Source organism: Passer domesticus, unplaced genomic scaffold (genome assembly GCF_036417665.1).
Source record: "Passer domesticus isolate bPasDom1 unplaced genomic scaffold, bPasDom1.hap1 HAP1_SCAFFOLD_138, whole genome shotgun sequence".
NCBI classification, from domain to species: domain Eukaryota; kingdom Metazoa; phylum Chordata; class Aves; order Passeriformes; family Passeridae; genus Passer; species Passer domesticus.
The window spans coordinates 56,009-67,719 of NW_026989929.1; the positions used below are offsets into that span (position 1 = coordinate 56,009).

The 11,711-nt window shown below is 50.9% G+C and overlaps 1 protein-coding gene across 1 annotated transcript; it reads right to left on the reverse strand.

Annotated features, from left to right (window-relative positions):
• Positions 1-3,876: 3,876 nt before the first annotated feature.
• On the reverse strand, positions 3,877-11,165 carry LOC135291858 (zinc finger protein OZF-like). Its single transcript, XM_064406113.1, has 3 exons — positions 11,108-11,165; positions 10,183-10,921; positions 3,877-4,480 (listed from the first exon to the last, which is right to left on the reverse strand). Exons 1-3 carry the CDS (start codon positions 11,163-11,165, stop codon positions 3,877-3,879), a joined length of 1,401 nt encoding a protein of 466 aa, XP_064262183.1.
• Positions 11,166-11,711: the final 546 nt, after the last annotated feature.

The following is an 11,711-nucleotide window of genomic DNA, read 5'->3' on the forward strand; positions in this document are numbered from 1 at the left end:
TCCCACCTGGCCAGCACCAAGATTTCTTTTGCCTATCACACAAACACTTCCAGCTACGAGTACATGGATATCCCCTTCCATAATCAGTATTCTCACATTTCCATGCTGGACTACAAGCCACGGGAAAGCTGGAATAATGGCCACCAGGTCATCTGCAGTATCACCCTCTTGCACATCATTGACATGGCCAGAGAGCTGGAACTGACATTCTCAAGGGGAGAGAGAATGCATGGCTTTTTTTCTACACTTTCCTGCTTTCCTTTTCCTTGTTCAGAATTACCAGGGGAAGCCATGAGGCAGAAATTCCCAGTTCTCAGTGCGTCCCTAAATCAAATTCTCCTTTATTCCAACTATTTCCAGCCCGTGTTGCATTTTTTGCTCATTTTCTCTTCTCACTCTTTCCCCCTATTTTCCTCTGTTTTTTTCCTTTCCCCCCGCTTTTTCAATTTTCTCTCAGTCTTTTTCACTTCTTTTTCCCATTGTTGCCTTTTTCTCTGTTTCCCTCACTTTTTTATCCCCCTTTTTCCCACCTTTTCCCCTTTTATCCCTCTTTACCCCTGTTTTTCCATTTTACCCCCATTTCTCCCTCTTTCCCTCACTTTCCGCACTTTTGTCCCCCCTTTTCCCGCAGCTCATTCTATTTTCTTTTACCCCACATTTTTCTCTCAGTTCCTCAATTTTTTTCCCTCCTCTGCCTCCTCCCCCTTGGTTCTTCTGGATGGAGAAGAACCATCCATAGAGCATCTCTGTCTTGGGTTTTCCCTATTTTTGGGGGGAATTTTGGGGCCAAATTCCATCTTTATTTTGACAGCAAATTTCAAAAATCTCTCTGCCCTTTGTTGGGATTCGATGACTTTTCCCCCTCCTTTTTTCTCTTTTTTAAATTAATTGTTTTAGTAATATTTTAATTTCTTTCCCCAAGGGCTGTTCTGCTATTTTCCTGCTTTTTCCACCTCTTTTTCCAAGAGGAAGAGACAGAAAAGGGCGAAAACAGGTTGGAAAAGGGTAGAAAAGGATGGAAAAGGGGATAAGAGGAAAAGTAAAAATAGGGCGGGGGTGGAGAAGCTGTGATGATCTAGAGGGGATGGAGAATTTGGGATAACCCTGAAGATTTGCGATAATCTCAGGAATGGGCATGGATCCCACTGGAGAATGGGAATGGGCACGGATCCTGCTGGAGAATGGGAATGGGCATGGATCACATTGGAGACTGGGAATGCTCACGGAACGTGTTGGAGATTGGGAATGGGCACAGATCCCATTGCAGATTTGGAATGGGCATGGATCCTGGTTGTGGCACCAGAGGAGGAATTTTGGGAAGTGAGGGCGAGCCCCCACTGGCTCTGAACAGCACCGGGAAAAGGCCCTGCAGGGGTTAATTAGGAATTTAACTGGGAATTTAATTGGGAATTGAAGTGGGAATTGAAGCCATAACGAATAGGGGGAATCCAAGGGGTCGGAGTGATGGCAGCATCGTCCAGTGAGAGGACACAGGCACTGGGAACAAGAATGTGGACAGGGATGGGAAACGGTACCAGGAATGGGGACAGGGACCAAGACCAGGAGCAGGAATGGGGACTGGGACTGAGAATACGGGACAGGAAGAGCAAAGGGGAGCGGGAATGGGGACAGAGACTGGGAATGGGAGCAGGAATGTGGACAGGGATGGAGTGCAGCAATGGGACTGGAATGAAGGGGCTGGGACCACTAATGAGGAGAGGGACCGGGAACGGGACCTGGGACTGGGAATACAGAACAAGAACGGGGAAGGAGACTGGGAATATGGGAGCTGGATTTGGAATGGGACTGGAAAAACAAGACAGCGACTGGAAATGAGATCAATAATGAGAACAGGCACTGGGAATGGGACAGGGAAGACAGGACTGTCCTGGGCTGTAAGGTGGGTATATTCTATTTCCAATCTGATAGTGGTGGGGCAGTTATGTCCTGTTAATTGGCCAGTTTACTTTATCTCTTCCACAAGCCATCCTCCCTCCTGGGAGCTATCTTCTGTTAATGAGCCACTGAACCCCACTGCATGACTGATAAAATTGCATCATCCCATGGTGAAATGCTCCACTCAGGGAGAGGAGCCAAGCATTCCTGCCTGAACACAATCTGAGATTTGGAACACCTCAAGCAGCCTTTTCCCAGCGGATTCCCAGAGGAAGAGCAGGCCCATCTCCACCACCACTGGATCTGCAGAGGAAAACTCCACCCTTCTACAGGACCATTGGTTCAAAAGAAGCACATCTATGACTGCAGGAGGACTGCAACCACCATTTCACTGGACTTCTACTAACTCTCTGGCCAAGAGGGTATGTGGTTGGATTCTGACTCCTTCTGTGATGTTTTTGTATGTGCCTGGGACCAGGAATGGGGACCAGGAATGGGGACAGGGACTGGAAGTGGGGACCAGGAATACGGGGCAGGAAGCAGGTATGGGACCAGGAATGGGGACTGGGAATGGGAAGAGGGACTGTAAATGGAAGCGGAAATATGGGAGGGAGACTTGGAATGAGACTGGGGATGGGAATATTGGAACGGGACAGGGAATATAGAAATGGAAATACGGGAACGGGAGTGGGAGCCGGAATACAAGAACGGGAAGAGGAGTGGGAATATGGGATAGCAAATATGGAAACAGGAAGCGGAGAGAGAATATCAGATGGGGATTTGGAAGATGGGACCAACACTGGAAAGAGCTACATAGGAAGGGGACTGGGAATGGGAATATGGGAAGGGAAGAGGTGTTGAGCTGTGCGTGGGTCTTCAAAGAGACAAAAGCAGTTGTTGGTTGTTGTAAAGCTGTTTATTGCATGAATCCATCAATCTTGAAGGCAAAGAGTTCAGTGTATTAAAGTCCAAGCATTAAGACGCGATATTCTGAGCAGACAGAGCATGAGCAACTCCCACATCTTGTTTCTGCTTCTTTTTTTTTCCTCTTTTTTTTCCATCCCAGCAGAGGAAGAATTTATTAATGAATCATCCAATCCGCTAAAAACACAATTCCCAGTTCATGTCCCTATTCGTGTTTCCATTGTTCCCAACCCTGTCCATGATGCCTCATGTCCCCACCCAGTGCTGTGTGCGCATGTGTCCCTGCACATACCCATCCATGTCTGTGTTCCCCATGTCCATGTCCCCATCCATGTTCCCCATGTCCCTACACATGTCACTGTCACCCACATGCCTCCATCCATGCATTAGTTCAATGCCTTTATTTTAACCCCAGTTTCAGGGCTCTCAAGGGGATGAACAGAAAGCTTTGCGTTTCAAGGCCAAAACAAAATAATTGATGTGTCCCTGCCAGCAGAGTATTCCTGTGCTTGGGTGGGTGGGAAGACACTTTTTTGGAGGGATTTCCACCCCACTCTTTCCAAAATGGTGGGTTTTGCCCCAGTCCATACCCGTATGGCTGATATGGAAGATGCCCATGGAGCAGAGGGATTTAAAAGAATGCATTTATATTGGAGAAGACCTCCACGGCTATCCAGTACTGCTTGATGACACCAGAAGATGTAAAAAGTTTATTTTTCTGGGGTCACAATTCAACAAATTGTCTCTCCACAATGGATTTCGAATGTTGGTCTGTGGATGAGTTCAGGCGACCACGGGAAGCCAGGAGGATGTGGAGCCCCCAGGCCGGTGTCTTCCCAACAGGGATCAACGGCACCATGGATCACTGGGACTCTGCCCGCTGTGGGTCAATGAGGATCTTCCAGAGGAGATCTTCCCATGGGGGATGAAGCTGGAGCAGCGCACAAAGCTCTTCCTGCACTCGGGGCACTCGCAGGGCTTCCCTTAGTGGTGTCTCCAATGGTGTGTGGTCAAGGCAGACCGCTGCGAGAAGCTCTTGCCATACTTGGGACACTCCTAGGGCCTCACCCTGGTGTGGATGCGATGATGCCGGACGAGGTTGGACTTGTGCTTGAAGCCCTTGCCACAGTCAGGGCAGCAGAAGAGCCTGTCGTCTGTGTGAATGCGCTGGTGGCAGAGGAGATAGGAATGGCTCAGAAACCTCTTCCTGCATTGCTCACACTCATCGGGCCTCTCCCCGCTGTGGCTTCTGAGATGGACAGCCAGGCTGGAGCTGTGGCTGAAGCTCTTCCCACACTCCCCGCACTCATAGGGCCTCTCCCCATTGTGGCTCCTCATGTGGACAACCAGGTGGGAGCTCTGGACGAAGCTCTTCCCACACTCCTCACACATGTAGGGCCGTTCCCCCGCTTGGCTCCTCAGGTATTTGCTCAGGTCGGCACGGTCGCAGAAGCTCTTCCCACACGTGGCACACTGGTAGGGCCGTTGCCCTGTGTGACTCCTACAGTGTCTGTTCACTTCAGAGCTTGTCCTGAAGCTCTTGCCACACACCATGCACTTGTAGGGCTGTTCCCCTGTGTGGATTCTCATGTGGCGCATCACTTCGGAGCTCCACCTGAAGCTCTTCCCACATTTTGAGCACTTGTGGGGCTTCTCGCCATCCTGGAGCTGCTCATGGAGCCCCAGCTCCGAGCTCCGGCCACCTGCATGGCCCATGGTGGGTCTTTCCTCCTCAGATCCCCGTGATCTGCGTTTGCAGCTCCCCCTCATGCGGGACTTCCGGAGCTTTTCCTCCTTGTTGCGTTCCTGCACCATGCATCCACTCAAAACAGCCTCGTCCACGAGCTTCTGCTGTGGGGATTTGTCCTGCCTGGTCTCCATCCTCAGCTCCTTCCCTGGGGGAGGAAGGACAAGGAGAGGATGGGATTTGCCTCCGTGCCACAGGGAAGGGCTAGGAGATCCCCCCAGTGCGTCCCTGGCAGGATGGCCTTGGCAGCGAGGTTCCCCTGCATCTGGGGGCCATGCGGGGCTGGGAGATGGAGCAGGAGAGAGGGGGAAAGGGGCAGGCACTTCCTCCTCACCTGCATGGGGCTCCCGGGCCATCTTCCTCTCCCTCCCAGCCTCCTCCTCCATTGGACCAAGGTTTGGGAATGGGAAATCCTGGTTTGGGGGAAAACAAGGGATGAGCATGTTGGCTTTCAGGGTCCCTCGGCCTGTCTTGATTTGAAAAGACAGGGGTCAGCTATCAAAGGTAGGAGCCTCCCTTGAAATGGGAAATGGAAACTCCCTCCAAAGTATGATAATTTTGAAATGAAGGGGCTCTCAGGCAAAGATAGGGCACTAGGAATAACAGTCTTTCCTAGGAAAATGGAAATAAAAGGGCAGTACTACAAGAAATCACAGAGAGAGTCAGAATACAACCTGGCACCCTCTTGCTCAGGGTGTTGCTGGCAGTCCAATGAAATGGTGGCGCAGTCCTCCTGGAGAGACCGATGTGGTTCTGTGAAGGCAGTGATGGTTTGGAAGGATGTAGTTTTCCTCTGAAGGTCCAGTAGTGGTGTAGATGGGCCTGGTCTTCCTCTGGGAATCCAGTGGGAGAAGGCTGCCGTGGTGGTTCAAATCTCAGATTATAACCAGGTAGGAATGCTTGGCTCCTCCCTCTGGGCGGAGCATCTCACAATGGGATGATGTCATTTTCTCATTCATGCAGGAACACTCAATGGCCTGTTAACTGAAGGTGTCTCCCCAGAGGGAGGGTGGGTCATGGAAGAGATAAAGAACACTGCTGCACCAGGTTTCAACAGATGGTGATAGAATACATCTGCTTCCATCTTGCATTGCAACCTAAGACAAGGAGGGACACAGCAGGAGATGACACCGAGTAAGGTGGACACTGGCACAGGGTTGATGCCGGGATGGGGGAGACACTGGGACAGGGGTGCCAGTGGGCTGAGGGACACACGGAGCAGGGGGCAATCCTGAGCAGGGGGGGCCCACCGGATCAAAGTGACACCGCTGGGTGTCCCCAGAGACTGGGCGGCTGCTAAAGCGGGGCTTCCAGTATGGAATGGCTGAGGCAGCCCCGGGCTCAGCCCAATGCCAGTGCCAGTACCGGAGAAGGAGATGCGGGAAGAGGAGGAGGAACTGTGGTGCTGCCTCACGTATTTCTTCATGAGCCCCTGGGACAAGTACTGGGCCAATGGCAGGCGGCTTGTGAGCTTTGCGCAGCAGCTCGCCAAGACCGTCCTGGTCACCATGCAGATGACAGCACCAGGGACAGAGTGGATAGTTGGAAATTTGGAAGTCCTTTGCAGTTGGGATACGGGATACCCCAAAGCGAGAGTGGAATCCTTCATAATTTGCCAGATTGTCTACATCACCAATTCCCACCTGGCCAGCACCAAGATTTGTTTCACCTATGACACAAACACTTCCAGCTACGAGTACATGGATATCCGCTTCTATAATCAGTATTCTCACATTTCCATGCTGGACTACAAGCCATGGGAAAGGGTGCCCTATAGCTGGAATAATGGCCACCAGGTCATCTGCAGTATCACCCTCTTGCACATCATTGACATGGCCAGAGAGCTGGAACTGACATTCTCAAGGGGAGAGAGCATTCATGGCTTTTTTTCTACACTTTCCTGCTTTCCTTTTCCATGTTCAGAATTACCAGGGGAAGCCATGAGGCAGAAATTCCCAGTTCTCAGTGCGTCCCCAAATCAAATTCTACTTTATTCCAACTATTTCCAGCCCGTGTTGCATTTTTTGCTCATTTTCTCTTTTCACTCTTTTCTCCTATTTTCCTCCCTTTTTTTCACTATTTTATTGTCTTTTTCCTTTCCCGCCTTTTCTCTTTTCTCTCACTCTTTTCCCCTTCTTTTTCCTGTTGTTTCCTTTTTCTGTTTCCCTCACTTTTTCCCCCTCTTTTTTCTACCTTTTCTGCTTTTATCCTTCTTTCCCCCATCTTTCCATTTTACCCCCATTTCTCCCTCTTTCCCCCACTTTTCCCCCTTTTCTCCCCCTTTTTCTCCCTGCTCATTCCATTTTCTTTTTCCCACATTTTTTTCTCTCAGTTCCTCAATTTTTTCCCTTCTCTTCCTCTTCCTCCTTGGTTCTTCTGGATGGAGAAAAACCATCCACGGAGCTGAACTGCCTTGGGTTTTCCCTATTTTTGGGGTGAATTTTGGGGCCAAATTCCATCTTAATTTTGACAGCAGATTTAAAAAATCTCTCTGCCCATTGGTGCGATTTTATGACTTTTTTTCCTCGCAGTTTTTCTCAGTTTTTAATTAATTGTTTAAAGTAACATTTTAATTTCTTGCTCCCAGGGCTGTTCTGCTATTTCCCTGCTTTTTCCACATCTTTTTCCAAAAGGAAGAGACAGAAAAGGGGGGGAAAAGGATGGAAAAGGGAGAAAAGGATGGAAAAGGGGATAAGAGGGTGGAAAAGTAGAAAGAGGACTGGGGTGGAGAAGCTGTGATGATCTAGAGGGGATGGAGAATTTGGGATAACCCTGAAGATTTGCCATAATTTCAGGAATGGGCAGGGATCCCGCTGGAGAATGGGAATGGCCTGGATCACATTGGAGACTGGGAATGCTGACGAAACCTGTTGGAGATTGGGAATGGGCACAGAGCCCATTGGAGGTCTGGAATGGGCATGGATCCTTGTCCTGGCAGTGGAGGAGGAATTTTGGGAAGTGAGGGCGAGCCCCCACTGGCTCTGAACAGCACCGGGAAAAGGCCCTGCAAGGGTTAATTATTAATTTAATTGGGTACCTAATTGGGAGTTGAAGTGGGAATTGAAGCCATAACGAATAGGGGGAATCCAAGGGGTCGGAGTGATGGCAGCATCGTCCAGTGAGAGGACACAGGGACTGGGAACAGGAATGTGGACAGGGATGGGAAGGATACCAGGAATGGGGACAGGGACCAAGACCAGGAGCAGGAATGGGGACTGGGACTGAGAATACAGGACAGGAAGAGCAAAGGGGAGCGGGAATGGGGACAGAGACTGGGAATGGGAGCAGGAATGTGGACAGGGATGGAGTGCAGCAATGGGACTGGAATGAAGGGGCTGGGACCACTAATGAGGAGAGGGACCGGGAACGGGACCTGGGACTGGGAATACAGAACAAGAACGGGGGAGGAGACTGGGAATATGGGAGCTGGATTTGGAATGGGACTGGAAAAACAAGACAGCGACTGGGAATGAGATCAATAACGGGGACAGGCACTGGGAATGGGACAGGGAAGACAGGACTGTCCTGGGCTGTAAGGTGGGTATATTCTATTTCCAATCTGATAGTGGTGGGGCAGTTATGTCCTGTTAATTGGGCAGTTTACTTTATCTCTTCCACAAGCCATCCTCCCTCCTGGGAGCTATCTTCTGTTAATGAGCCACTGAACCCCACTGCATGACTGATAAAATTGCATCATCCCATGGTGAAATGCTCCACTCAGGGAGAGGAGCCAAGCATTCCTACCTGAATACAATCTGAGATTTGGAACACCTCAAGCAGCCTTTTCCCAGCGGATTCCCAGAGGAAGAGCAGGCCCATCTCCACCACCACTGGATCTGCAGAGGAAAACTCCACCCTTCTACAGGATCATTTGTTCAAAAGAAGCACATCTATGACTGCAGGAGGACTGCAACCACCATTTCACTGGACTGCTACTAACTCTCTGGCCAAGAGGGTATGTGGTTGGATTCTGACTCCTTCTGTGATGTTTTTGTATGTGCCTGGGACCAGGAATGGGGACCAGGAATGGGGACAGGGACTGGAAGTGGGGACCAGGAATACAGGACAGGAAGCAGGTATGGGACCAGGAATGGGGACTGGGAATGGGAAGAGGGACTGTAAATGGAAGCGGAAATATGGGAGAGAGACTTGGAATGAGACTGGGGATGGGAATATTGGAACGGGACAGGGAATATAGAAATGGAAATACGGGAACGGGAGTGGGAGCCGGAATACAAGAACGGGAAGAGGAGTGGGAATATGGGATAGCAAATATGGAAAGAGGAACCGGAGAGAGAATATCGGATGGGGATTTGGAAGATGGGACCAACACTGGAAAGAGCTACATAGGAAGGGGACTGGGAATGGGAATATGGGAAGGGAACAGGTGTTGAGCTGTGCGTGGGTCTTCAAAGAGACAAAAGCAGTTGTTGGTTGTTGTAAAGCTGTTTATTGCATGAATCCATCAATCTTGAAGGCAAAGAGTTCAGTGTATTAAAGTCCAAGCATTAAGACGCGATATTCTGAGCAGACAGAGCATGAGCAACTCCCACATCTTGTTTCTGCTTCTTTTATTTTTCCTCTTTTTTTTCCATCCCAGCAGAGGAAGAATTTTTTAATGAATCATCCAATCCGCTAAAAACACAATCCCCAGTTCATGTCCCTATTCGTGTTTCCATTGTTCCCAACCATGTCCATGATGCCTCATCTCCCCACCCAGGGCTGTGTGCGCATGTGTCCCTGCACATACCCATCCATGTCTGTGTTCCCCAAGTCCATGTCCCCATCCATGTCCTCCCATGACCCTACACATGTCACTGTCACCCACATGCCTCCATCCATGCATTAGTTCAATGCCTTTATTTTAACCCCAGTTTCAGGGCTCTCAAGGGGATGAACAGAAAGCTTTGCGTTTCAAGGCCAAAACAAAATAATTGATGTGTCCCTGGCAGCAGAGTATTCCTGTGCTTGGGTGGGTGGGAAGAACCTTTTTTGGAGGGATTTCCACCCCACTCTTTCCAAAATGGTGGGTTTTGCCCCAGTCCATACCCGTATGGCTGATATGGAAGATGCCCATGGAGCAGAGGGAATTAAAGCAATGAATTTATGTTGGAGAAGACCTCCACGGCTATCCAGTATAGCTTGATGACACCAGAAGATGCAAAAAGTTGATTTTTCTGGGGTCACAATTCAACAAATTGTCTCTCCACAATGGATTTCGAATGTTGGTCTGTGGATGAGTTCAGGTGACCATGGGAAGCCAGGAGGATGTGGAGCCCCCAGGCCGGTGTATTCCCAACAGGGATCAACGCCACCACGGATCACTGGGGCTCTGCCCACTGTGGGTCAATGAGGATCATCCAGAGCAGATGTTCCCATGGGGGATGAAGCTGGAGCAGAGCACAAAGCTCTTCCTGCACTCGGGGCACTCGCAGGGCTTCCCTTAGTGGTGTCTCCAATGGTGTGTGGTCAAGGCAGACCGCTGCGAGAAGCTCTTGCCATACTTGGGACACTCCTAGGGCCTCTCCCTGGTGTGGATGCGATGATGTCGGATGAGGTTGGACTTGTGCTTGAAGCTCTTGCCACAGTCAGGGCAGCAGAAGAGCCTGTCATCTGTGTGAATGCGCTGGTGGCGGAGGAGATAGGAATGGCTCAGAAACCTCTTCCTGCATTGCTCACACTCATAGGGCCTCTCCCCGCTGTGGCTTCTGAGATGGACAACCAGGCTGGAGCTGTGGCTGAAGCTCTTCCCACACTCCCCGCACTCATAGGGCCTCTCCCCATTGTGGCTCCTCATGTGGACAACCAGGTGGGAGCTCTGGACGAAGCTCTTCCCACACTCCTCACACATGTAGGGCCGTTCCCCCGCGTGGCTCCTCAGGTGTTTGCTCAGGTCGGCACGGTCGCAGAAGCTCTTCCCACACGTGGCACACTGGTAGGGCCGTTGCCCTGTGTGACTCCTACAGTGTCTGTTCACTTCAGAGCTTGTCCTGAAGCTCTTGCCACACTCCATGCACTTGTAGGGCTGTTCCCCTGTGTGGATTCTCATGTGGCGCATCAGTTCGGAGCTCCACCTGAAGCTCTTCTCACATTTTGAGCACTTGTGGGGCTTCTCCCCAACCTGGAGCTGCTCATGGACCCCCAGCTCCGAGCTCCGGCCACCTCCATGGCGCATGGTGGGTCTTTCCTCCTCAGATCCCCGCGATCTGCGTTTGCAGCTCCCCCTCATGCGGGACTTCTGGAGCTTTTCCTCCTTGTTGCATTCCTGCACCATGCATCCGCTCAAAACAGCCTCTTCCACGACGTTCTGCTGTGGGGATTTGTCCTGCCTGGTCTCCATCCTCAGCTCCTTCCCTGGGGGAGGAAGGACAAGGAGAGGATGGGCTTTGCCTCCGTGCCACAGGGAAGGGCAAGGAGATCCCCCCAGTGCATCCCTGGCAGGATGTCGTTGGCAGCGAGGTTGCCCTGCATCTGGGGGCCATGCTGGGCTGGGAGATGGAGCAGGAGAGAGGAGGAAAGGGGCAGGGACTTCCTCCTCACCTGCATTGGGCTCCTGGGCCATCTTCCTCTTTCTCGCCGCCTCCTCCTCCGCCTCCATTGGGCCAAGGTTTGGGAATGGGAAGTCCTGGTTTGGGGGAAAACAAGGGATGAGCATGTTGGCTTTCAGGGTCACTCGGCCTGTCTTGATTTGAAAAGACAGGGGTCAGCTATAAAAGGTGGGAGCCTCCCTTGAAATGGGAAATGGAAACTCCCTCCAAAGTATGATAATTTTGAAATGAAGGGGCTCTCAGGCAAAGATAGGGCACTAGGAATAACAGTCTTTCCTAGGAAAATGGAAATAAAAGGGCAGTACTACAAGAAATCACAGAGAGAGTCAGAACACAACCTGGCACCCTCTTGCTCAGGGTGTTGCTAGCAGTCCAGTGAAATGGTGGCCGCAGTCCTCCTGGAGGGACCGATGTGGTTCTGTGAAGGCAGTGATGCTTTGGAAGGATGTAGTTTTCCTCTGAAGGTGCAGTAGTGGTGTAGATGGGCCTGGTCTTCCTCTGGGAATCCAGTGGGAGAAGGCTGCCATGGTGTGTTTCAAATCTCAGCTTATAACCAGGTAGGAATGCTTGGCTCCTCCCTCTGGGCGGAGCATCTC